The 25,776-nt window shown below is 48.3% G+C and overlaps 1 protein-coding gene across 8 annotated transcripts in view; it reads right to left on the reverse strand.

Moving 5' to 3' along the window:
- The window catches only part of LOC149307613 (E3 ubiquitin-protein ligase UBR4), a 70,584-nt gene that overhangs the window by 34,820 nt on the left and 9,988 nt on the right, over window positions 1–25,776 (reverse strand). For 2 of the 8 annotated variants that reach the window (XM_089534095.1, XM_089534093.1), the window contains exons 19-60: window positions 25,174–25,456; window positions 24,658–24,790; window positions 24,258–24,337; window positions 23,574–23,702; window positions 23,071–23,253; window positions 22,777–22,899; window positions 21,984–22,213; window positions 21,751–21,875; window positions 21,348–21,445; window positions 20,309–20,466; window positions 19,938–20,147; window positions 19,736–19,837; window positions 18,668–18,768; window positions 17,725–17,923; window positions 17,304–17,492; window positions 17,102–17,165; window positions 16,370–16,561; window positions 16,138–16,208; window positions 15,832–15,979; window positions 15,324–15,551; window positions 15,059–15,229; window positions 14,705–14,887; window positions 14,381–14,539; window positions 14,084–14,236; window positions 13,708–13,935; window positions 13,273–13,430; window positions 12,766–12,937; window positions 12,331–12,547; window positions 10,956–11,119; window positions 10,565–10,781; window positions 10,250–10,466; window positions 5,953–6,016; window positions 4,478–4,612; window positions 4,011–4,185; window positions 3,683–3,823; window positions 3,209–3,330; window positions 2,729–2,840; window positions 2,179–2,309; window positions 1,879–2,056; window positions 1,663–1,767; window positions 1,140–1,295; window positions 339–513 (exon numbers count right to left, since the gene is read on the reverse strand). In XM_089534095.1, coding sequence (XP_089390221.1) covers window positions 339–513; window positions 1,140–1,295; window positions 1,663–1,767; window positions 1,879–2,056; window positions 2,179–2,309; window positions 2,729–2,840; window positions 3,209–3,330; window positions 3,683–3,823; window positions 4,011–4,185; window positions 4,478–4,612; window positions 5,953–6,016; window positions 10,250–10,466; window positions 10,565–10,781; window positions 10,956–11,119; window positions 12,331–12,547; window positions 12,766–12,937; window positions 13,273–13,430; window positions 13,708–13,935; window positions 14,084–14,236; window positions 14,381–14,539; window positions 14,705–14,887; window positions 15,059–15,229; window positions 15,324–15,551; window positions 15,832–15,979; window positions 16,138–16,208; window positions 16,370–16,561; window positions 17,102–17,165; window positions 17,304–17,492; window positions 17,725–17,923; window positions 18,668–18,768; window positions 19,736–19,837; window positions 19,938–20,147; window positions 20,309–20,466; window positions 21,348–21,445; window positions 21,751–21,875; window positions 21,984–22,213; window positions 22,777–22,899; window positions 23,071–23,253; window positions 23,574–23,702; window positions 24,258–24,337; window positions 24,658–24,790; window positions 25,174–25,456 — 6,579 coding nt within the window. Of the gene's footprint in view, window positions 1–338; window positions 514–1,139; window positions 1,296–1,662; window positions 1,768–1,878; window positions 2,057–2,178; window positions 2,310–2,728; window positions 2,841–3,208; window positions 3,331–3,682; window positions 3,824–4,010; window positions 4,186–4,477; window positions 4,613–5,952; window positions 6,017–8,720; window positions 8,754–10,249; window positions 10,467–10,564; window positions 10,782–10,955; window positions 11,120–12,330; window positions 12,548–12,765; window positions 12,938–13,272; window positions 13,431–13,707; window positions 13,936–14,083; window positions 14,237–14,380; window positions 14,540–14,704; window positions 14,888–15,058; window positions 15,230–15,323; window positions 15,552–15,831; window positions 15,980–16,137; window positions 16,209–16,369; window positions 16,562–17,101; window positions 17,166–17,303; window positions 17,493–17,724; window positions 17,924–18,667; window positions 18,769–19,735; window positions 19,838–19,937; window positions 20,148–20,308; window positions 20,467–21,347; window positions 21,446–21,750; window positions 21,876–21,983; window positions 22,214–22,776; window positions 22,900–23,070; window positions 23,254–23,573; window positions 23,703–24,257; window positions 24,338–24,657; window positions 24,791–25,173; window positions 25,457–25,776 lie in introns of all 8 variants that reach the window. The other 6 variants (XM_089534100.1, XM_089534101.1, XM_089534099.1 and 3 more) reach the window with 6 other exon arrangements.

Genomic DNA, 25,776 nt, shown 5'->3' on the forward strand with positions numbered 1-25,776 from the left:
GCACCCATGGAAAAGGGGCTTAGCAACGCAGCCTCTCAAAGTCCACTGACTTAAGAGGAGGCTTAAATATCTCATAAAAGTACACATCTTGGAATTCCCTAGCACTGAGCCCTGGTGTCAAACTGTACTAATTCTGCAGTCTAGGTGCAACATGAGTCTGATTTTAGAAGCTAAGCAATGTCAAACTGTAGAGTATTTGAATGGGATATTTAATCCCAGAATGCCCAACCAGGGCTAGCAAAGATTACTGCCTGGAACCCTGGGAGAGGTGAGCCAAGGGTCTGAAGGGCAGCTTGCTATATTCCTGTGAACGTTTTCTGCTGGAAAGGAGGCCCTACCTGTTGCTCGCATGGACGTCTCCTTCTGCTTCCGCTTCGCCCTCGCCTTCGGACCCTTCGCCCTCTTGTTGTCCAGTTGTGGTGCTGATGGCACCCGTGCTGGAACTGACGCTCCCTGGCCCAGCCGGATGGCCCTCAGCCGTCGTGTCGCCGTAGGCGCTGCTGCGTCCGGATACTGGAAAATGGAGGGAGAGGGCGAGATGAACACTTTTGGAGTGTCCCTTCGTGGGTAGCTCACAGACAGCTGTGCAGAAATGGAACTCATTTGCGCAAATATTGTGACACAACTCCTACTTGCCCATAACTGTACATACATACAATCCCAACACAGAAAAGGATCCACCTGCTCTTCTCCACTGCCACGTAAGTGAAACGCTATGGCTCCATCCTATGGAATCCTGGGATTTGTAGCTTTGTGAGGCAGAAGCACTCTTTGGCAGAGAAGGCTGAAGACCTTTTACTACTACAAATCCCAGGATTCCATAGTGCTATAGCAACTAAGAGTGTTGTCAAACTTCATTATTACTACAGTGTGGATGCACCTAGGAAACAATGGCCTCTATTAATATCAGGCAGACTCACGGAACCCAAGGGATTTCTTTAAAGTCTGTAACTCAGTTTCATAGAGAAACTAGAATGGTTCTTTGCATCTGGACTCTTCTTGTGTGGTTCTGGGAGACACTCGCTCGGCCAGTGAGACAAACCAGGATGCTGTATTGAATGGCTCAACCCTTATAGAGGCTTTCTTATTCCGCCTGTTGGGTGGCGGTGGTTTCAAATGAAACAAAATGTGGGCATTACCACTATGCTCGCCAGCAACCGAATCCACTGCGCTGCCGCCACTCTCAGAGCCCACGCTGCCGCCGTGGTCGGCTGGAGAGGTCCGAAGCGTGGAGCCGTCCGTCGCTGCCGTGCTGCCTTCGTCATCGGATGCTGGAGCTAAGAGAGTAAGGAGAGCTGTTACAAGTAAAAACACAGTCTTTCAACAACTTGAACATGAAAGCATGAGAGAAGAATGTTAAAAGCATAATCAATATATAAGTTTATGAAAATTACAGGGAGCAAGCATCACATCCTGGAAGAGGCATTCTCTTCCTGTGTGAAAGGGTTGAAGGAATGCCTCCCTGGAAAAGAGAACATTCTCTGCATGCTGTGATTCTACGCAGAAGCTCTTATGTCCAAACTCTGGCATTTTGAGTTAAAAGGGTCAGGCAACTGCGGAGAGGGGACAGTCCACTATCCATCAGAGGAAACATCTCTGAATGGTGTGACTTACAGTCCCCAGGAATGAGCGAGGTTGAGATTTTACACTGTGAACAGTTACCTGATGCTGTGGTGTCCGACAGAGTCCCGGCATCGAGGGACGAAGAGCTGGGGGCTTGACCGGACAGTCCTAGGCTCTGCAGGCCAAGTGCGCTACTGCTGCTCCCTAAACAAGAAAGTAGGTTGTGAATTCCTCTGTCAAGGTGACACAGCTCCATCCTCCAAAGGCCTTGGGATTCTTTGGGATATCGAGTCCCAAGAACTGCTGATCCCTCACCTTGCTGATCTTGCTGTAAGCTGAGGGCGATGGCCAGCTCCACCATGGTTTCATCATCTGCATCCGGGGGGATATCCAGCATCGGGGGAAAGCCCTCGGCCCCCGCCAGGAGAGCTTCCAGAGGAGAGGGGTTCCCGTTGTTCACGTTCTCGGCTGTTTCCAGCACCATCGATTCCGACTAGGAAGCAGAAAACGGGGCTGATACAAGAGGCACGCTACCCAGCACAGGACAATATGCTATTTCCAAATATCCAATGTTCTTGTGCAAACAAAAGTCCCAAGGAAGCACAGGGAACTCACCACCATCTCAAAATCCCCGTGGTCCACCTCGCTTTGTTCCTGGCTTTCCTGCCGGATGTCTTCTCCGTTTGGTATCCCAGAGCTTTGCATTTTGTCGTCGGCATCGTCATCGTCATAATCATCTTTATCTCCTGGAACGTAAGAAAGATTGCTTACATGGACATACACACAACATTTCCACAAGGATGTTTGAAATAGGGGAATAAGGGGATAGTGTAAATTTTAAGTATGCATGTATTGTGTGCTTTACGGTGTATTTTTGTGTTGTAACCCGCCTCAATCCTTTTGGGCGAGGAGGGATATGAATGAAAATTGTTGTTTTTGTTGTTATGCAACTGATAGGAGCTATTAACCAGAATTTTGTTTCCATTTGGTTTCTTTTTTCAAAAGAAAAAGAACCCAGAATAAAAACAAATCACAAAATGCTAACGCTGGAGAAAGCAAAAGGTTTCCCTTGGCATGAGCCCTCCAGGATAGAGGTAAACTCACACGCAGTATATGAATGTTAACCAGAAAGCAGAGCTTGAAAACAAAAGGCAGTTTTCTTTACCCATCGGGGTGTTACTCCGAGGAGAAGAAGGCAGCGTCACGTGTCTCCGTTTGTTCCTGGGCCTCAACACCCGAATTAAAGCTTGTTTGCAGGAGAAGCTGACCGCAGGATCCTGGAACAAGAACGATCACAAGTAGGTCATGTCAAGGGCTGGAGTCATGTCAAGAGTTCCTCCTCTAATGAACCAAAAGAATGACTCTCTGGGTGCCATTGGATGGCAACTCCCATCAACCCCAGCCACCATAGTCAATGGCATGAGGGATGATGACAATGGCTGTCTAACAGCAATTGGAGGACCACATCCATTCTGCATTCCCTGTTTCCTAGTCATTCACCTATTGCCAACCAGGTTATAGTTTTATAAACACACAGTTGCAGACAGAGTGCAAAAGAGGTCTTGAGAATACGTTTGGAGATGACTGCCTCATCCAAATTCCCTTGCATGAAAGCAGCAATATGGAGACAGTTAAGCCAACGTACCGGGCAAAGCAGCATCTGCATGTAAATTTTGGAGGCTGTGTTGATGCAATCCAGTTCGCAGGTGCAATATCCGTGGATGATGTCCACTAGAGCGTTGACAGTGGCTTCAACGTGGGTCAGGCCTAAGAGCATGAGAAGGAGGTAAGAAAGAGTATTTAGTGATAATAAATAGACTTTTGGAGGAAAAAATCTCTAATTCCTTTCTTCTGGAAAAAGAGGGAATAGTTAGCCATAGGCAGCCACAAAATGTTCTCACTGACTTGCCAGAGATGAGCGCACCTCATAGTGCTCTGGCAAGGAGGAGACCTCATGTCACATGGATCCCCCTTCAAGGAGGCTTGGTTCTTAAATGGTTTTGCAGCAGGCAAGAAACAGAAGGAGGAAATTTGTCCTAACAGCATAGGATACTCCTGCTGGACCTTAGCTTCCCCTTAATCGGCACAAATAAAGAAATAACAGCTCTCAGTTTGATACCTGGCAAGCAAGCGGGTGCCAGGAAAGCATTCTTGGGTTTTGATGCATGGAGTTTCCAGAAATGGTTGACCAACTGAGTGATAAAACTGCACCCTTCTCCTTCCATGCACTTCGAGGCCTCCTGTCCTTCTTCGCTGCCTTCTGAAAGATTGGGGTGGGGGGAAAGAAAGGAATCATAAGCAATGGACCCCAAAGGCTGGGGAAGAGGCAAGGCTACCGCCAGTTCTCCTAAGAAGTTGGCTCTCTCAGGCCTGGCCTCTCCCACAGGCATTCAGAAGAAGTTAGCATGGAAATCAAAATGGCAAAGGGACAGTGGAGCTTTGCTCACCTCCTTCCAACTGTGGCAGTTTGGACTCTGTGAAATGGACCAAATTATTCGGCCTCATGATGGCGATGGAGCGGGCTGTGATGACCAGCCTCTGAAACACCTCCGGGTCAAGATCCTTCCCTTCTTTGCTTGAGGTTGTCAGGTACTGGATGGCTTTGCTCAGCAAGGCCTGATCCTACGGAGGCACAAAGAGGAAACCTCAGGTGTATCTCCCTGCCTGAGCAACACCTGTATGTCCTCCCTGCATCATTACCAGAGGCAGGATTCTCCTTCGGTGGTGGAGGTTATCCTGAAATGCGCCACATGTCTGCCTCACTCCAGAGAATAGGAGCAGGGCAGGCCATTGGGGAATCCTAGGCTTTGACTGGAGGGCACCTCTGAAGACATACATTCTGGGAAGCTTCTATACTTTAGAACTAGTCCCAGTGTGTATTTGTCAGGTGCAATGAGAGTATCTGCTGCTTTACCTTGTGGTTATGGTAAGCTGAGCGGCTGGTGTGGAGGCTTGCCAAAAGGCTCTTGGTCTGTTGCTGGACGCTCGAGGGGGCTGGTGTCGACAGAAGCATGGTTGCCAACTCCTGAGCAGCTGCCTTGCTCTTCTCCTGTGGACCAGGGACACGGACAGGATGGCTGGCACCTTTGGGCATTGGCCACTCTCATCTCCCCCCCTCCAAATAATCGCACAGAAGCAAGGAATAACACCAAGCTTTTCAAAAAAGATGGCTCACAAAGATGACATTTAACCCTTCAGAACCTAAATTTAGAATCTTTTTCAGCTGCCAGCAAGCTAGAAACTGAAACTGTCCCAGAGATGGGAAGAAGTTGGTGCAAAGCTCCTTTGTACTCTCCTACAGGAGGGAAAGTCAACCTTTCAGACACTGTTGGGCTATAACTCTCAGCATTCCTTACCACTGGTGAGGCTACCTAGGGCTGATGGGAGCTGCAGTCCAACAATGTCTATAGGGCTGCATGTTCCCCACTGTGGTTCTACTGGTTCAGGAGGTGAGATTTCAACCCCAAGTCAACACACCCAGGAAGGGGAGAAACCGACATGTGTTGGGCCATGTTCCCTGCATTGCTTTCTCCCCGACAGGCATTTAGCTGCCCCTCAAGATATCACCCTTGTCCCTAGCTGCAAGCAAGGAAATGCGGGGACATGTAAAAGAGCAGTCCAGCCGTCTTGTTTAGGATAGGCTCAATAGCCAACCCAGACTTCTCTTACATCCCTAAGCAATGGCTTTAAAGGGGGATTGAGCGCATTCATGGGCCTATTGACAGCCACTGAAGTGGAAACTCCAGATTCAGAGGCAGTCTAGTCTCCCTTTGAGTCCCAGTTTCCTGGGGGACATGGTCAAGAAGGCACCCATGACCTCTTTGGGCCTTTGGTCTCATCCAGCTCATCTGCTTTTCTTGCATCTGCTCCATCTTGGGGGATCAACAGCTATAAAGCCAGGTCCAAAGTTGCCTGCTACTTCATCGTGCTCATAGCCAAGGGGCAACAAGGCAGGGGAGAAAGCACTACTCCAAAACTCGCTGTAGGTTGAGACCAGATGCTAGGGCAGACTAGTCCCATCTGACCCAGAATTGTCAACTCTCTGCCTGTACCTTCCAAACACAAAACAAACTCTTACACAGCCCCCCGAGATGAGACCATCTCTACAGCAAGAACAGTGCCCCTTGCTGGCCACAAAAAGACAAGCGAACACCATCCTTCGGCGTGACTCCAAAAGCTTTTCACTGGGATTTTTGCTTCCAGAGAGACCTGGGCTGCAGAGCGGCATCAAAAGCCAAGCCGTTAAATCCAAGCAAGTGCCTCCGAGAATTGAGGCCGCCGCGGCAGGGCTTCAAAGGCAGATGATCCCTCTTTCCCTCCTCCCTCCCTTCACCAAAACCTCGGGCAACCTCCTGAGATGTCCCCAAAACCTCAAGGAAAGTTACTTGCCTTCTCGTTGACTGGTCCGACGGCAAAGCAGCTTTCCAGCGCTTCTAAAGAACTCACGACTAGCCTGGAGGAAGAAAAAAGACGGGAGGGAGGAAAAGAAAGAGAAAAGGAGGAGGAGAAAGCCGGTTTCAGTAAAGGCAGGCTCCTTAAGACGTTGCTTCATGGCACGCTAGAGCTCAAGATGGCTCAGAGAGAGAGGGAGCGAGCGCGCTAAGGGATGCCAAGTTGCCTGCCACTGCCACCGCCGCCCAAAAGAAAGGAATCAAAGCAAGATAAAAACATTTATTTCTTTTTTACAAAACCACCGCCACGGGCGCCGCGCATATCTCCTCCATTGTGCTGCAGACCAGAGTGCTAAACCTGGCTCGCGCTCAGAGAGAAACTTAGAGGCCGTCTTCGCAAATCCACAGCTGAAAGGCAGAAGCGAAGAGGCGGGAGGGAGGGCTCTGCTCTCTTTCCCCCCCTCTATGTTTCCTTCCTCCCTCCGAAAAGGGGATAAACACGTTGCCTTACACCGCCCGCAGCAGGGATAATTTGGATTTTGTGCTGAGAGCCCTGATCCATCGCGTCCCCCTTCTCCTTTCCCCCCTCCCGGAGAGACACGTGCGGCGGCGGAGATCAAGGGGTGGCGTGACACGTATTTTGGAAGATGAGGAGGAAAGGATGATGGGGAGGAAGCCAAAGGGGTTGCGAGGAGGGGGTAAAGCATGTACTATGGCTTAAAGAGGTCACTTTTGGGCCCTCTCCCCTAAACTTTGTGGCAATGGAGCATGATAACAACTTTCTAGCATGCCCAGATGCCAACTGATCTGAGAAAAGCAAGGGGAAAAAACACAGCCAAAAAATAAATCAAGGTTCTATAATCTCATAAGATTCCTCTTTTTAAATCTAAAGCAAGAGCAGCCTGGAGATAGTTATTTTCATGGGGAGGGGGGATACATTTGCCTCTTCTCATCCCCTGTAACCTCAAAGACTCCGGCAGCCATTGCTCACACATTACCAAGCATTAAATAAAGTTTCATTTAATATCCATCGTCAGTCTGTCTGTCTTTCCTGACAGCTTGCTGGAATCACCAGCTTGGAGAACATTCAGAGCTTGGAGAAACTGCTACGACTCTTTGGTCGTAATCCAAAAGAAGGAACTTCTCCAAGTTCTATATAGGGTCCCATCTGTCTGACCTTCCTGTCCCAAGCTTGGAAATCTAACCTAGCAGCAATTTAACACTTACATTTTTTAGTACCCATGTGAACAGCCGGACACATGCCATGTACATATGCACAACAAGACTACCATTTGGGTACTGAACAAGACACTAGTCCAAAAGGGATGTGGCTTGCCTTGCCAAGGCTCTTCTGTGACTCAAGCCCAACACTGAAATGATCCTCCATTTCCCCCCTCTTTAACCTCACCTTTTCTCCCTCCGTCTTCTCCTTTGCATCTATTTTCTAACTGGAGCAGGGAAACATCCTTCAGTTGAGTGGCTTGAGACCCTTGGGAGACCCTAAGCCAAAATCCCACTTTAAAATACTCAGATTTAAGAGGGCCTTCCAACTCAAAACTGCAAGAAAGCCCCACCAAAATGCTCCCAAAAGTGACTGAGAGGGTGTTGCAGTATTACTTCTGCTTGTCAAAATGGCAGCCGCTTCTAAAGCCAAGCGCACCCATCCCTGGATGAGATTATCTGAAGGCACCAAGAACTGTCTCCTGGCTAAATGGCTAAATAGATCCCAGTAGCTTCTCCATCTCTGGTCACAAGTAAAAGGTCTTCCCAAAGTTTAGTGGAATCTCTCTTTTTGCAATGTGAATCCCGGAGCAGCAGAAAACAAACTTGCTCAGTCTTCCACATGACTTCCCTTCGGATATGTAAAGATGGCTGTCATGTCACCTCTTACCTGTCATCCAACATCACCATATTTGGAAAGCACTAAAATCAGACTTGGGAGATCCATGTTCAAGCCATGAAACTTGCTGGACAGGCCTGAGGCAGTGTCCTTCCCTCGCCTCAGCCTGACCTTCCTCACAAGATAGTTGTTATTGTGGTTAAGGAGAAGAATTATGCATCCCACCTTGAGCTCACTGGCGGAGAGGCAAGGAGCAAAGTCGCCAATAACAAACCAGCACCAGGTTTGAAACAAGCAAGCTTCTTGTGCAGTCCTTGTGCCATGCACAAGATTCCTGGGTTCAGTCCTTGGCAAGTCTGGTGAAAAGGGTATCAGCTCACAAGGCTGGAAAGACCTTGGCAAACAGCTGGCAGGCAGCTCTGGGCAAGACGAGCCCATGTTCGGATTCAATGTGTTCACACAAAGGAGTGAAAGCCAGCAAGCAGAGAGAAGGCAACTGTGTGAGGCTGTGGCAGATGCAAGGTTCAAACCCCAGAGTTTGGGGTGGATTGGCTTGCTCTCTACCTCTTGGCTTCTTCGGCTACTTAAAATTTAGCCATAGACAAGGATCAGCCAATCCCCCCAAACAGCACTGAAGACGGAAGGAAAAGCTGAGCAGGAGAACAGACAAGCAGCTGGGATACTGCCCTGGCTTCTCTTGTGTTTGTTGTTTGCCAACCAAGGTGCCATGCGTCGGATTCCCAATGTAAAAAGCAGCACACCAAAAACACTCCTTCCATATCTATGTAGAAAAACACACACACTCACAAGTTTCCAAAACACAGCCAAACAGAAAACCAAAGCATTGTGCTGTTTCACTCTTTGGTACATACACACGCGCGCACAAAAGAGAGCATCCGTGCAGAGAGAAGAGAGCATATACTAACCGGTCCAAGGTGGTTAAGGACTCAGTTTCAGAACTTTGGGGAGGGAAGGGAGAGCAAAGAAAATATAGATATATGTATAAATAAATGTTTAAAAGATACGAAGCTCACAGAGGAAAAAGAAAGTCAATCGACACGTCCCAATGAAATGGAGAGGAAAGGACAGACTAAACGACGTGGTTGGGGAAACGGAGAAAGAGAAAGGCATCTAGATTCAAGGGACATCACTTCTACCAGAATGGCACCAGCATCTTTACTTAATCCTAGTCAAACCACAACAACCATGCACAGGCAAAGTGAAACATCTTTGCCCTACCCACACACCATCACTACCCAAAATTCACTGCCACAGGCTTCATTGCCCCCACAGTGTGTCCCCTTGCGTTGCCATGACCCAGCCAAACCACAGCTTCTTAGAGAGAGAGGTATCTACAGCCAAACAAATGCAAACAACAGTTACTTCCAGTAGAATGGCACCAGTTTCGTTACTTGCAAAAGGATATGAGAAGAGCTTCAGACTGGAAAGAAAACCCTCTCCACAGCTATCTCAAGGGATCTTGGGCACAAACATTAGAACGCATCTGCACAACCGCTCAAAGGCAAAGCGAACCCAACCCAACAAGTGGGTTTTGTACACTGTCCCAACACAAAACCCACTACCTCATATTTTACTACCATGAGTCTAAGTATCCCCAAGTTAAATTATGATTCCAGTGTTGAAAACAAGTTGGCAACATAATGCTACTCAAAGTGGTGGCCCACGAACTGGCCCTTCCACATGCCACTGGCTGCAGTTTCTTCAAGTTATAGCCAATGGGCACAAATATGGTACCAATCCATGGCACTCTGAGTGAGAGGGAAGTCAGCTCACTACATCAGATGACTTACAAAGTACTACCATGATACACTCCTAACACCAGGGCCAGTGTTTCCCTTGCAGTTTTTATTCCAGTCCTCTCCCTCCAAAACTACCCTCAAGAGAGAAGATTCAGCCTCCCAGGGGTGATGGAAGCAATGGAGAACAAGCATGGGTTCTATTCTCTCTCCATCACTACGGTAGAGAGCGAAAAGAAAGAGGGAATTGTTATGGAGGACCAGAGGGGACAACTAAAACTCTAGGGACAGCCTTCCCTAAGCTGGGATGGAGTGGGGACTGCCATATAGCGGACTACACTTCCCATCTGCCCCAACCAGCATGAAAATTCTGCGAGGTGCATTTCAAAATATCTGGAGTATGGGGTAGGCAGTTCCGCAAACCAAACAACACTCTCCACCCTGTTATTTCTGCTATTCAAGACAAAAGCAAGAATATGCATCTACGGATATAAGCTGACAAGGGTCCACTGCACCCTGAAAGGCACATGCGCAAAGGAAGAAGAAGCAGCAAATTAAGAGAGGTTTCTAGAAAAGGCCTCCACATAACAGATTTTATGGCGGCAGCCTTAGACACGGTTCTGAAAAGATAGTGGGACCAACCAGGGAGACAACAGTTAAAAGGAAGAGAAGCAGCAGCAACCCAAGAGAAGACCTACCTCTCAAGAACGGTGCCACTAGCGACTGTCGGGGCGGCCGATTCGGTGTCTCCAGTCCCGTTCCCCTGGTTTAGGTTGGGCGGGCAGACGTTGCTCACCGAGGCGGATGGGAAATCCTCCGGGGGCTCATCCGGCCATCCAAACTGCTCCTTCGTCTTGCCGTAGATCTTGACAGCATCCAGCATTGTGACTCCTGCGGGATCCACAGAGGCGCCCACTGCCAAGAAAAGGGAAGTTGCGAGTTGAAGGCTGGACCTGGCTCTCTCGCCGCATTGTTTTTGCCCCTTTGAGCAGGCAAGGCCTGGAGAAGCTTACCAAAGATGGTCAGCTTCTTGTCAGCCTGCAGCGCTTCCTCTCGGGTGAAGGGGAAATCGAACCAGCGCGGGCGGCTCAGGTTGAGCTGCATGGTGCGGCCAAAGATCTCCAGGTAGGAAGGGGCCCGTTCGATGGCTTGAGTGCCAATCTGGACCCGCATGCCAGTCATCACCATGGTGCTGTTGTTGTTGGTCACGTCGATGGTGAAGCCACCAGGCTGCCATGAAGGAAAAGGGAGACCAAGAGAGAAAAAGGGGATAAGAGAATGGCGATCCATAAACAAGAACAGCAGAAGCCATCTTAAAGACCTAACAACACCACTCTGTAGAGTTGAACCTCAGGCCCTATGTGCACAGTTTACCCTGAAGGAGGGTCTCCCACAACTACTCACCTTGGTGTTGGCCACATACATGCCGGTGGAGTTGAGCCGATGCTTGATCTGCTGGGCGTTGTAGACCTGCAGGAGGTCATTGCCACCAAACTCCACATCGGTCAGCTGCTGGTTGTGCTCAAAGAAGTCAATGGGAAAGTTCACTTGGGTCGAGGTGCGAGTGGCTGGCGAAGGGAAAGAGAAAGAGAAAAAGCAGATATGGGTGAGAATTTGGTTTGTTTTTTCCCCTTAAATAAGGACTTTCCTAATTCATGACTTCCTTAACAAATCTGATTTTAAAATTTGAGATTAGCACAAAATGAAGGTAGGATAACAAGGAACTAACAAATGTACCAATCCAGACAAGAGGCTTAGCTTCTTAGCCCCTTAAATCTGGAATTTACGGCCAGCATCCTGTATGGATCAGAGTAACATAGTGGTTCGAACCTCTGCATTAAGTATAAAAAGACACACAGCCAAAAGGCGGATTTACACTTCATGCACCACTACCAGCGGATGCCAGCCTCAGTATGCCCCCATTAATGCGGAAGTAGGAGCATTCTACCAAAGAGGATCCTCTTCTTCAAACCCATGGGACAGATAGATCACTCCAGAGCAGAAAGCAAGCACCAGATATACTGCAATATCCCTGCTTGGTAGTGCTCAACCTTTGTGCCTCCCACAACTATAATTCTGCCACTCAACAATCTTACATCCTCCCATTCTTTTGTCTTTCTTCACTTATTCCAGGGATGCGCTATGTGACAAAAAACCTCCTCTTGCTACCCCACTCCAAAGACCTTCCTTGTAACTCACCATTTCCATAGGATTTCCCTAAAAATGCCCAAAGTTCAGCATGTGCGGTAGCACTTCATCCCTGATCTTTCCCTTCCCATCTGCAACCCCTACATTTACAAAAGTTGACAGCCAACTGTATCATCATCATCATCATCATCATCATCATCATCATCATCATCATGTGTTTATTTATATAATGCCCTCCACGTTCATGCATATGTAATCTTAGATGTGTAAAGTGTGATTCTAAATATGTATTTTTATGTAGGATTGTTAGCCGCTCTTAGCTCTTCATGAGGAAGGGAAGGATAAAAATTGAATAGATGAATAAACAGTAACCGTAATAAGAGATAATAGCAGTCATGGTAAGAGTCATGATAGCAACAGGGGTAATAACAGCCATAACTGTTTGAGCTGTGAATAAATAAAGCATAATAATAATAATAATAATAATAATATAGTAAATAGTAACAGCTTTATATAAGTGAATGAAGGCCATGCAATGCAGGGAGAGTGCCCAGCATCTTCTCCACCCCCAGGACCCCATTCCCATCATCCCCACCGCCACCACCATCAAGTAGTCCCTAGCCAATCTGACCTTGCGTCGACTTACTGATGGCCGCCGCTTTGCGCTTGCGGACGGGCTTCATGATGCTGATGACGCTGCTGGGCTGGAGGGAGGGTTGGAGCCAGTAGGAGGTGTTCTCCACATTGGCCATGTAGATCCGCAGGCTGCCGTCCTCACACAGCAAGATCATGGTGGTGCGCTGCTGCTCGTTGCAGGCCGTGTGGCGGATGGCCACCATGTCCTGGATCTGGAAGGCCAAACAATACAAGGGGCCATGTGTCTTTTATGTCCTTTTTTAAAGACTGCTTACATTTTATTGGTATACAGTTCTGTGCCAAGGGGCATCAACCTTCTGGGCCTATTGTTACAGTAGGTTGCAATGGCAGGTTTTTTAGAGACCATTGATCCTTTTTCCTATCCACCCACAGACAGCTGCTAATTGAGACAAAAACTGGCAAAACGTACCTTCGCTTTAGCCGGCAGGGTTTTAATTTCTTGGATCAGGAAAGTGTCCGGCTTCACCATCACCACCAAAGGAATGCCCGTCGTTTGTTGCACGCAGCAGACCAAGCCAGGGTGGTTCATGACCTCTGACCATTGGCAAAGCGCCGGCGAAGTTTTGCTGCCCCCATTGGAGCTATGAGAAAGAGATGAGGACGGTGTTAAGCAGTCCCTTCCTTTTGCGCACCCCCAGAGCACCACATGGCTCCTCCTAACACCTATTCCACATAAAACCAGAGCTACAAAAGGTATTTTTCAGAAGTCATCAGTTACAATTAAAGCTGTACAGTCTCAACCAATGTTTCATTTTGTTCCCAATCATGGATACCTAGGGTTCCAGGGAACTCAAGTTGACCATGATGAGGAACTTGGGTTTGGGGGTGCAACCCAAAATATCTGAGGGACCATGGAAGTCCCACTCTGGGGGACAGTGGCTGAGAAGAAAACAAAAATCCAGGGAGGATGCCTCACCTCTTGATGTTGATGGGGAAGAGGCGCATGACTTCCAATGTGGCTCGGCTGATGGTGGCTGCAAAGGACTTGCCTTGGCAGTAGCTGAAGAAGAGCATCTGCAAGACGTGGGAATAATAGACGGACACACCACCCCCGGCCACCTGGCCATTGCTGTCCTATAAGAAAAGACAGAAACAGAGGATGCTCACACACATATAGGATTTAAAGGCCATCTGAGACCGCTTGGGACCAGAAATTAGGAGAAGGATGATGGTGGCGGGGTGATTTTAAGTGATTCAGAAGCTGTGAAATTTCTAAAAGAGAATGTCAAGGGGAAGGGGGTGTAGCAATATAGAGATGCTCCAGGTTGGATTGGGCCCAGGGCTGAGATCTTCCACACTTGTTTTAAGCCACACTATCTGCAGGAGAATACTGGAGGGGAAAGAACGGTACCTTAAGGTCTTCGTGAGCAATTTCTAAGACGTTTGTGACGTAGAAAGGACCATGCTGGGCGCTGCTGGCTTCCTCCATGAGCTGCGTGTAAATGTAGCCGGCGGAAGACATGATGACCACAATGTTCTTGCCCTCTTCGTTGAACAGAAAGGTGATGTCCCTGATCTTGGAGCTCGGCAGCAGGAAGTAGAAAGTGGGGCTCAAGGCATCCACTGAGAGGTCATAGATCTTTCAGGAAACAAGGCAGAAGAAGCCAGCAATTTTTAAAGGCCCCCTTCCACATTCCTTAGAGCTTGAAAATGTTAAGTTTTCTTTGGAGGCTACAAAGCCCAGGATCCCCCAGCCACCATCCATCAGCCCTCAAACCTCTCCGCACCTTCACAAAGTCTGCAGTGACAATTGCCAGCTCCGTCTGTGACCCCGGGAGCCACACAGCTTTGATGATGAAGTTGCCTGTGGCAAGTTGGGGATGGAGAACCAGGTGATCTGAGACAGATCCAGAACTGCTGAAGGTCAGAACGTGACAGTCCTGCACAGAGACAGAAAATCAGAGGAGCCAACTGGCATCCAGAAACACAGCAACACTCGGACTCAGCTTAAGGAACAACTGAGAACCCCAACGCAGCCACTACAATTCCCACAGCCTTGCGGCAAAGCTTTCTGGCATCCTCACCTTCAGCCCACACACGGCCAAGTAGTCTTCTTTGCAAGGGTTGCCTGTAAGGCTCAGCACAGTGAAAGGAACCGGGGCAGAGGCGAGGCGGGTGAGAGTCAGCTTCCGTTTGCTTGAGTCGGCTTGCTTGAGCAAAGCAGAGAGCTGCAAGACTGTGATCTGTGTTTAAGTAATAACAACAAAAATAAAAAGCGGTCGCCATGATGCTTCCACCACACAGAGAACAAGATGTGCTGCACCACTCCAAAGGATCTTTGGTTCAAGTTCTTCAGCTCATCTAAGGCGATCCCACTCCAATCTATCTCTCTCTTAACCCAGGCTCACCTTGCCCTTCTCATGGCTGACGGCTAGATGTTGGCGGCGGCCGTGAGGCGAGGAGAGCACGCACATGGCCACTCGCCGCAGGACGTGGGCACTGATCAGCTGCCGGATGGTTTGGCCCTGGTCCCCACTGTAGTTCATGCGGACGTTCTCAAAGGCGCCTTCTTGGGAGCCCAAAGTTGGTACCTGGGGGGGACAGGTTAATGGGGATAGAGAAGTAAGGCACAGAAAGGCCAAAACAGTGAGTGAGCCATATTTGAAGTAGCCAGGGTCTCTACCGGTCATTATTTCTGGGCAACAACCAAAAATATTAATATTAATGAAAAACAAAGGGGAGGATAACATTCCTTCCCTCACCATCAACTGATCCGTCATCTCCACCGTCTTGTCCAAGGTGTGCAACTCATTGAGCGCCTGCTGGGCCCGGGTGCTGCTGCCCATGGCTGAGGCCTGCTGGAAGTTGATCTGAATGGCTTCCATGAGGAAGTTCAACATATCCAAGACCAGGGGAGCAAAGGAGAAGTTGGCCTGCAGCAAGAGGGAAAAGGTGGCAGCAGCTTTAGGAGGCCTGCTCAAGAACTACTAACAGAGCCAGGCTTTTGAACCAACGCAGGCATCATACCTGGGACTGCAGCTGCTCCCGACAGCCTTCGATGTTTCTACACAAGCTGCTCTTCTTGGGCTTCTCCTCATCAGGCCCTCGCCCATCGCTGATAGAGACCTTGGACTTGTCTGTTGGGGAGGTGCTGGAGTGTCGGATGACGTTCTCGGACACCCGAGGTTCGCTCTGGAAGGCCGACTCCTTCATGGTGGAGCCCAGACCACTGCTGGGCGTTCTCTTCACCAAGGCCTACGGGAAGGAAGGACAATATCAATGGGGCTGAGGGGTTAAGATTCAAACCCAAGAGAGGATGTAGGAGCTTAGACACTATCCCTGAGCCAGAGAATTAAATGCTCAGGATGAGAAGGGAGACCAGATACCCAAGTTTCATAACAGGCTGGCAACTGCTAATAATCCAGGTTGAATTCAAGATGCTTCTGATGACACTGAAAACCTTAAACAGCCTGGGATCTCAATAATCAATAGTCACTCACACAACCCACCCCAAACCTGTGTGAGAGCATCATACCAGGCAACTGCCATCCTCTTTTGCTCCGCAGTCGCAAAAGAACGAGCCGTATTTGGCGTACGAGATCTCATGGTCTTTGTGGCACACTTTCGCACAGACGGTGCAAACGCCCACACCGTCCACCATCTTACAGGTGTGGCAGTGATACCTGTAACATTCAGAAGGAAGCACTCAGGTTGAATTTGCGTGAGTGCACATGACTAGCTCCCAACCCAAGAAGAGGACAAGTGAAGCAACCAAACGCCCCAGGAAAAAGGGAGGCCAAAAGGCACATCCCACTGACTTTCAGGGCTGGAAATTACTCACCAGTGTTGGTTCATGAATTCCTTCTGGGTGATAGTGAAGGTGCAGAGTTTGTTGCAGAGGGAGTCTTCATCCTACACACACAAAAGGCAAAGCTGTGATATCTTTCAACAAAACACTATGGTGTGCTACTCGTACGCTGTAGTGAGCGAGTCAAATGGCCAAATCCTCCTCCATTTTACCAAACAAATCCCTGTGCTATGACCGTCTACCTAAAGGTTCTTATTCCACCTACTGAATCTTCCGCTTGTGAATCCTCTTCCTCCACAGCCAGCTCTTCCACCCAGTCAGAGTCCACTTCGATGGCCCGCTCCTCTCCGTCAACCGAGAGGTGGTTGGTGCCCTGGCCGCTGGTCTGGCTCAGCGCATTGGTGACGTCAGCCAGGTAGGAGACAATGTGGCATGTGCATTCCAGGATAGTCACATGCTGTGAGAGGCAAAATGCAACAGTGAGTCTTTTAAGCCAAAGTCTGCCTTTCCATTTTGCAACAGGGCTCCTGGATGGCTTTTCTGGATGGGTGTCACCTCTTAAAGAGATCTTAGTGGATGGGTCACAAAATCTTAAATCAACTGAGGACACACAAACGGATAAGGAAAACAGAAATCATGTCCCTTATTGCTTATAAATGAGGCGTCCACATTAACAGGCACATTAACAGATTACAATCAATATTTAACAACAACAACAACAACAACAACAATAATAATATAAGAATAAAGAAGGAATGCTGGTTCCAAAACTGTACTGGAAGAGGCATTCTGTACTATTGGAGAAAGAAAGCATGAGCTAGGAAACAGAAATCGGTTTTTTTGCTATTTACAAATCGCACATAAATCACTGTTTTCGGAACCAAAACTAAACGTCAGCTTCCCTCACTAATCTCCTATGCTTCTCTCTGCTCTGTCCACAGAATATTAAAAACACCGCATGCATGTGTTAACCGAAACACATCCTTCCAGTTCTTACCTTCCCATGCATGACATTGGCATTCATTTTCTCAATAACGTTCTTCTGAGACAGGTACTTCTTGCTAGAAGGGGATGAGAAAGGCTCTTTTATAGAGAAGCATGGAAACATGACAACACCATTCTTAACCCATTTTTGTTCCCGTGGCTTCTCTCCAGGGAAAGAAAGGCAGAGACGCACATGCTTAGCCCACATTCCTTACCATCTCCCCAACCAATCCACGGCGGCACTGTGAAGCTGGAGGTGCCCTGCTCCTTGCCCAGCGCTGGCCAGGGTGGCCATGACGACCATGAGCTCTGGGAAGCCAGTTCCGTCGCCGTTCGCTAACATTTCCGTGGCCATCGGGATCAGAGTGCTCAGAAGGACGGTACAAGCGCCTTCACCAACTTGACTGTGGAGGGAGACATGGGCAGGGGTTAGAGAGATGGCAACAGACTGACCCCAAAGGACACCATTCCCTGACTGGTGCATCTGACCCTCCAATCTCTGTAACACACTCTATTTGGCCAGGAGAGGACTGAGCAGGGGAGGTCCACCGGCTGGAAGTGTCCACCAAGGAAGTCCTCAGCTGTGGCACTTTCCAGGCAACCTATTAATGCCCACAGATAGGGCAGTCTGCTTACCTGTTTTCCTGCACGATGTACGTGGTCAGCAGCTGCAGCAGCTGTCGGTTCTCCTGGACCACTTCCAACTGGTCAGATTCCTTCGGGGGCGAAGTGGTCATCCGGGTCAGCCAGGCCTGAAGGCGCACAGGCTCCACGCATGCCAGCTGCGCCAGGGAGCCACACAGGCGTAAGAGGCTGGGGTTAGGGCTCTTCTCCGCTGAAGGAGTGAAGAAAGAAGAAGGAAAAAGAGGAGACAGATGGGACTGAGCAGCTAACTGCAAGGCAGGCAAACAACTAAGCAAACATATATCAGGATTTGCTTTTACTTTGGAGAAGATGTCATCTCCAGTTAACTACAAGGAGAACTGGGGCTATTTAGAAGGGCAGAACATCAATTCATTAAGCAATGGAGAAGGGACTGGGCAACCTTGTGGCCCTCCAGATGTGTCAGGACTGGGGCAACTCCCATCATCCCTCACCGCTGGCTGGGCTACTGGGAGTTGCAGTCCACCAACATCTAGAGGGTCACAGAGTCTCAACCTCTCACATAAAGGGTCTTTTTCAAATGGCAAGAAATAGTATCCAAGAAACTGAAGGCTGAATTGTCTCTGTGGCACACAGAAATATTTGCTTGGCTCTTTGGATCTGGGCCTCAAGGAAAGAAGTGGCAGGGAAGGAAATGTAATGGGAGAGATACTGATGAGAAATAGAAAAGCTGAGCATTTCTGAGCTGGAGAAAGAAGTTGTCAGCCTCTGACACTTGCAGCTAAAGAACCCAACAGCTGAAGGAAGGGAAAGTTTTCAAATCAAACTGGGCCCACACTGAAATAACTACGTTCAAGAATCACATATGCCCTGCTGGCAGAGAAAATACAAACACTGGGCATAAAACAACATTATCAGCATCACCGATCAAAACCAGAGACGCATGCTTGCAATGTTTAAAACCTGGACCACTCACTCAGCTGGAAGAGCTTGGTGAAAAACTTCAGAACTCGGTTGCAGAACTTCGCAGAGAGGTTTTCGTTGGCTGTGGCCATCATGATTTGGACCAGTTCCCCACTAGTTGGAAAGAATGGTAAATAGGGAACATCAGAGCCAGTCCTACCATCAGGCAAAGCAAGACAAAGTGATGGTGGGGAGCAGGACACGCATCTGGCCAACATCCCCCTACATTCGCCCGCTGTCCCCTGGTGTCATGCAGGACCTACCCATTGTCACACTAAAGGAAAGTTGGACTTTCCAACCCAGCTGGCTTCTATATGTGGAGAGAGAATGCCCTTGCCTCGGGCAGCAAAATGCCCTGGACTGACCTCATCTGGTCTCATCCCAAAAGGCAAGGGTTTTTAAAATGGGGAGCTTATTTTTCTCCATCACTTACTCTACCCTGACAGCAAAGGACAGTCTCCAGTTCTTAGTATTTCTATATCACCTCCCAGCCTACAAGGACCCCCAAGGCGATGAACAGATATTTTTAAAGTTATTTAAGGGGTTTATATCCCATCTCTCTCCCAAAATGAGAGTCTTAAAAGCAACTGCAAGTCTAAAAACAATCCCAAAATACAATTTTAAAACAGCTAAAACGGAGCAGTTTCAACCGCTGAAGGACATGAGGAAGAATACAATTTTAGATGCTCACCAGAAGCTCAAAAGGATTATATTTTATTATTGATATATTAGAATTATTATGACATTATATGTAAGGTGGCAGGGAACAGCAGGACTTATTTATATCATATGTATTTTACTGCATTTGTACTGTTATCTTATTTGTGTATGGAATTTCTTTATTGTATTGTATTGTGATTGTAAGCTGCCTCGATCCTACAAGAAGAGGTGGGATATCAATAACATTTATTATTATTATTATTATTATTATTATTATTATTATTATTAAGCCAGGTTGTTCAACCACCAGTTCATCAATTTACCATCTCCCCAGCCCTATTTGTACTAGATTTTGCAAAGCAAGGGTATTTCTAGAATGATGAGAGGAGAGCTCTAAACATTATCAGAGGGAGAGGCTCACCTCTCGGAGAAAAACTCTTCCATGGACTTCCGGGCTTGAGGGCTTTCCAGCTGTTTCTCCAAATGCTGCAGGCATTCCTCCAAGATAGATTCGTCAAGACCACTGAGATAAATGTGGTAAAAAAATTCCCGATGATGGAAACTTTCCAAAGGACAGGTTACCTCTTCCTAGCCACGACTGTGATAAGACCAGTGGCGCCTACCTGTTTGGGTCAGAGTGATTGGCCAGGATGTTGTAACAGCCCATGATCAGTTTCTCATAGACACGGGACAGAAACTCGTCCGATTCTGCCGGGCCCAGGATCCTCTCCAGGGAGTTGCTGCTGTTCTCCGCCACGCTTTCCGTGCTGCTCTCCAAGAGCAGAGGCAGCAGCGTGCGGATCACCTGCGGCGGGTTGAGTTCATCCGACCAGCTGGAGAGAAAAGAGCGAGGTAGCTAGAGCTCAGGGGCCTTGCTTGGCAGAACTGGAAGCCACCCTGAGTCCCCACGAGGATAAAAAAGCAACCGCAGGCAGATGCCTGAATGTAAGGAAGAAGAAAAAGGATTCAATGCAATTTGTGTACTAAAACTTACACAATGAGGTCCCCGGTGAGACGGACCAAGGAGAGGAGGGTGCGCTTCAGGGAGGCAGCCAGAGGAAGGCTCTGGCTGCAGAGAGTGCCAAGGTGGGCAGCCTGCACCGCGCCAATGTAGCTCTCCGCCGGGATTGTGTCGTTCGCAAAAGCATTGCGCTGCAGGAAAGTCAGCAAAGGAGGATGGTTTGGAGGGGCAGAGGAAAGGAGAGGAAAATGCCCTACTCGCTTTAAAGCACCAATTCCCAAACTCTGGCCTTCCAGGTCTTTTGGACTTCAGAGCCTACAATCCCGGACCATTGGCCAAAACACCTGAGGATTATGGTAGCTGAAGTCTAAAAAACACCTGAAGGAGCAGAGTTTGGGATTTAAAGCATTTCTGTACTACTACACATGATTTATATATTTTAATATTTTGTACTGTTTTTAAATTGTATTCTTTTATAATTGTTTGCTGCCTTGAATTGCTATATTGGGAGACGGCGTAATAATAATATTTATGCCAGCATAGTCGACAACACAAATTAAAAATAAGATAGAAACAAAGTATAGCACGACTACAACCTGCGGTTGTGTATAACACTATAACCCCAGTATGAATAAACCAGCCTTCCCCAACTGGCAACCTCCAGATGTGGCTGGACTATAAACCTCATAATCTCTAGCCAGAAGTCAATTATTTGGGGGGGGGGGGGTGATGGGAGTTGCAATCCAACCACTTTTGAGAGGCCACGAAGTCTGGGTGAAAGCCAGTTTGCATGGATTCAACTTCTTAGCATCCCATAGAAAGAGGAAAGCCTGCCCCCTTATGGAGGAAAGAGAGGCAAACCAAAGCAGCGGCTCAGCCAGACTTTGTATCCCAAAAGAGAGTGCAGAGAGGAAAGAGCATGAGAGAAAGCTCCCAAATCCCTCTTGCAACCATCTGGTCCCACTCTTGGGTAAAAGGTGGCATATAAATTAAAGGATTGGTTGCACTCCCTTTCTGGTGGGTACTTTGCTACTGTGGCCAAACGGCCATAATTCAAAAAACCCAAACTCACCCAGGAGCCGATGTTTGGGAATTCGTTGGTATGGATGTTATTCCACAACTCACACAAAGCCTGCACAGCTGAAGGCAAGTTCTGGACAAGAGCTGGCCCTGGCAAGAGGAAAGGGAGAAGATACCCATCTATACCTCTCTGCAGAAAATCAGAGAGGCTTGAAATTCAACTAACCCACACTTCTCTCTAGCCCTGATGTGGATGCATGGAATTGCCATACTCACTGCCAAACCATTCATCCATCTAGATCTGTTTCCTCTGGCTGGCAGTCACTTGTCGGAGTTTTTAGGGTCAAGACCCTTCTCAACCCTTCACTTGGCACTCCTTCCAAGCAGAGATGCCAAAGACTACCTCCAGGACAACAGCAGCGAAGCAAACCCAGGGGAGAGGGAGAAAGGCTTACCCAGAGTGTTGGCCTTGCATCGGCCGGAACCAATGGCCAGGACTGCGGCGTAGCCGTGTAACTTCTCTTCCGTCGGCTTGTTCTCCGCGGAGCCTTCCTCCAAGAGGCTCTGCAGCAAGTAAGACCTGCATCGGAAACGAAGAGACGGACTCATTCGGGGCCACCGCCTAAGAGCTCCCCATCCAAAACATCAGTGCAGACACCAATTGAGGCGACAGCCTTGGGCTCCTCACCTGGTGAAGGTGGCGTAGGTGTCGATCAACTGCAAGGTGGCCGGCAGTAGATTCTTGGTGATCTCGGACGATTTATGCGGGTCAGTCTCCGCGGCGAGCTTGGAGAAGTGTTCGTCCAGGGAGACTTGGACTTTGGAAATGGCGGCATCCAAGGTGTAGATGGACTGCAAGCTGGGGACCTCATGGAGCTGCAGGATGGTGGTGCAGTCAACGCCGCAGAAAGAGGAGATCTTTGAAGGGAATGCCAGGGGTTACTTCTTGATCACCTGAGACTCTCTCAAACTCCCCCCTAGAAGCTCAGGGAGACATGGACTGCATCTGCACTGCTGAGATAATGCAGTTTGACACCATTTTCATTTTCCACCACCCTCTAAATCTATTCCACTGTCAAACAGCTCTTATAATAAAAGGCTTTTGTTAATGTTTAGATGGAATTTCTTTTCAGTTTTGTTCATCCTTAAAAACAGCTCTGTGTGATAGGCTGGTTTGAGAGAGAAAGCCATTGGCCCCAAAGGAGCCAAATGATCCTCAGCCACCGAGACAGGATTTGCCCCCTGGATACATCCAGACCTTAGTTTACAATCTGATTCACAATCTTGACTCTCGCTCTGGAATCCTATCATTAAAGAGCATAGGAAACAGCTTAAATCAGCGGTTCCCAAACTTTGGACTTCAGCTCACTGAATTTCAGAGTTGGCCAAGCTGGCTGGAATACCTGCGACCTGAGGTCCAAATACCTTGCAGGGCCAAAGTTTGGGAAACACTGGCTTAAATTCAATGTCCATGTACGCACCTGCCTAGCAAAGTACTCCTCTGCAATCTCCACGTCGTATTTCACGGAGCTGCATTTGGCAGAGGTCAGCTCGACAAGTGACGCGGCGTGCTCCGACTTCATGCCCTGCTTGGTGAGGTGATCCTAAGGCAGGGACAAGAGAGGCCCAATATACTACGTGTGAGAGAACTATAATGTCTGTAATGCTAAAAGTGCAATTTCAAAAGACAGGTAGGAAATCATTCATGTAGGTCAGGGCATTCCTGCCAAGCCTTGGCGTCTGAGTTCCCAGCCAAGCGCAGTGCTTTGTCATACCTTAATCCAAGTGACATAAGAGGGGATGCGCAGACGGGAAGACCATCGCAAAGTGTGCAGGATGTCACACTCGCTCATCTCGGGGCTGTTCATGGCCAGCTGGTTCATGTACTTCTTGGAGGGTGGCAAAATGCCCAGGATCCTCCAGAGGATCAAGAAATAGTACTGAAGAGCACAGGCCTCCTGAGCACAGAGGAAGCAAAGGCAGAGAAACATGGCTTTATTGACTTCACTGGGCAAAAGGAGTTGGGTCGCATAGCCTTGTATATACAAACCTAACAACATAAGCCATTAGAATGCCTTGCCTGGGAACTGAGTACATCAGGGCTTTGGCATCTTTACACATCTGCTCCCAGGACTCAGGTCTGGAATAAGCCCCAAACACCAACAACTCAGCATCACACATCTGTGCCTGAACACTGCAATCCCTAACTCCCAAAGTGAAGCCCATTTTATATGAGTAAACTAGCCATAGGATATAAGTTGCAGGGAGGTGCCCTTACCAACGCAGTAACGTTTTTGTTCTCCTTCCTGCGGAGAGTGTCAAACTGGGAGCCGGCAGCCAGCAGGGAAGTGAGGGCCGAGTACAGGTCATCGTATTTGGCAGATTTGGAGAACAAGACCTCACACACCTGGAAGAGAGGGAGAAAAGGCTTTAGTTGCTTGTCCACCGTTTGCTCCACCCAGTGCTCCAGGCACATCCCTTAACTCTCCATTGAGATAACTTTGTTCCATATCTCTACAGCTCTTTTCCCCAGCCATGACTAAGCTGTGGGAGAGAAAGATTTAAAACTGGATTTTAAAAGGTTGCTAAGGCTGCGTCACTAAGAGCTCAAGCTCTGCACTTGCTGAACAAACAGGATCCCAAAGCTCTTTGGTAAGGTCCTTTTTAAAATGCCATTCATACCATTTAAACAGACTGCAGCTATCTAAATGGTCAGCAGAGGAATACTACTTGTCCTCATCCAGAAAGCTTCTTCCAATGTACGAAAGCCCACCTCTGACATCAGTGGTGCCAAACCTTTCCTCATCAGATGTTACTGAACATCAGCTCCCAAAAGAGCAAGGGATCCTGGTGTCTGGCTAGTGCTCAGGGACTCTAGGAGTTGTAGTCCAACAATGTTAGGGGTTCAAACTTTGGGGGCCTTTTTTTAACACTATCAGGAAAAGAAGGGAGCCTTACGTACCGTGTTATCCAGGCGGTTCAGGTCATCTTCTGATGCTTCAGGTGACAGAATGCAGTAGAACCTGGGCTGGTGGGCTGCATCTGGAAAGAAAGGGAGGCATTCGGAAGACGGGAGACCAAATTTAAATGCTTCCAAAAAACAGAACATATCAATGATCCTTACAACCACCTCATAAATTGGATAAGTATTATTCCCAGTATGGGAAGGTTAGGGTGAAGGGTGAATCCTCCAGCTAAATCTCTTGGCTCAGGCTACTCAGTGGCTCATCTCTGAGGATTCATTACCTAAGAAAACCTTATGAAATTCATAGGGTTGCCATAAGTGAACAAGTGACTTGATGGCACATATATATGTGTGTGTTTGTTCTTAATGCCAGTGACTCTAATGGACCCTCTAGTACCTGAGGAGCAGTGTTTGGTCCAGTTTTCTTCCACTTCCTTGAAACCGTGGTAGAGCGGGGATGCAGTTCGCCGGCCACCATCTTGGGATCCACTTGACCAAACAATCGGTGGAGTTAAGAGGTTGTACTGCACCTAAGGGCCAGGAACATATGTAAAGAAGGTGGAAGGAAGTTGCAAAGACAAGGTGACTGGATAGCAATAGCAAGTACATTTCTATACCGCTTATCAGGGCACTTAAGCACTCCCTAAGCGGTTTACAAAGTGTAAACTAATTGCCCCCAACAATCTGGGTATTCATTTTAGCAAGCCTGAGTCGAGCTGGAGCCCCCTGACTGGGATTCAACTCGCAACCTTATGGTTTGTGAGTGAACAGCTGCACTACAGGCATTTAACCACTGTGCCACCAGGACACTTGCTATCCTCAGAGGGAGACATTTGGAGAGCCACAGGTCCTCCACCCCTGCTGTATACCCAATTCAGTAATGGAAAATACAGACAACAAACGCACACCATACCTGTTCAAACAAATACACAGGGGCCTTCGAATACTGGTGAAGCAAGTAGTCGAAGACCAAGAGAAGCCGGGCGAGGAGGAGAGGGACGCAGCGGAGCTGGGAGTCCAGGTTAGCTGTGAGCTCCAGGATGGTCTGGATGCAGAGAGTCAGAATAGAGCGCCGGCCTTTGTCTGAAAAGCTGTGGAAGATCAGCAGAAGCAACTGCAGGTGCTCCACGTTCAAGTCCTCGGCGTCACCAGGCAGAGTCCCCTGAAGGGCACTTTGCTTCAGGGTCCCCACGAACCTGACAGTGAAGTGAGACGAAGATTTAGGCAAGGCCAGGTATCCAAGACAGTTCATTTGATTGGACTAATTGACTGACTGATTGATTGGACAAGTGCATCATCAATACACTGCTCTTCCGCCCAAGAGCCCAAAGTGGTGCATGGCTTCCATAAAAGCACACGCTTAAACAGACAACTCTGAAATCACAACTGTAAACAGTAAAAAGCAAGAAAAATACAAACAAGCAGTAAAACACAAAATAAAAACCTTACTTAGATTCTGAAAATGCTAGAACTGATTATCTCTCTAACTTATCTATCTAAGTGGGACCACCTAGCC

This window comes from Sceloporus occidentalis, unplaced genomic scaffold, assembly GCF_023333645.1.
Source record: "Sceloporus occidentalis isolate IW3139 unplaced genomic scaffold, rSceOcc1.0.p SCAF_8, whole genome shotgun sequence".
In the NCBI taxonomy this organism is placed as follows: Eukaryota; Metazoa; Chordata; class Lepidosauria; order Squamata; family Phrynosomatidae; genus Sceloporus; species Sceloporus occidentalis.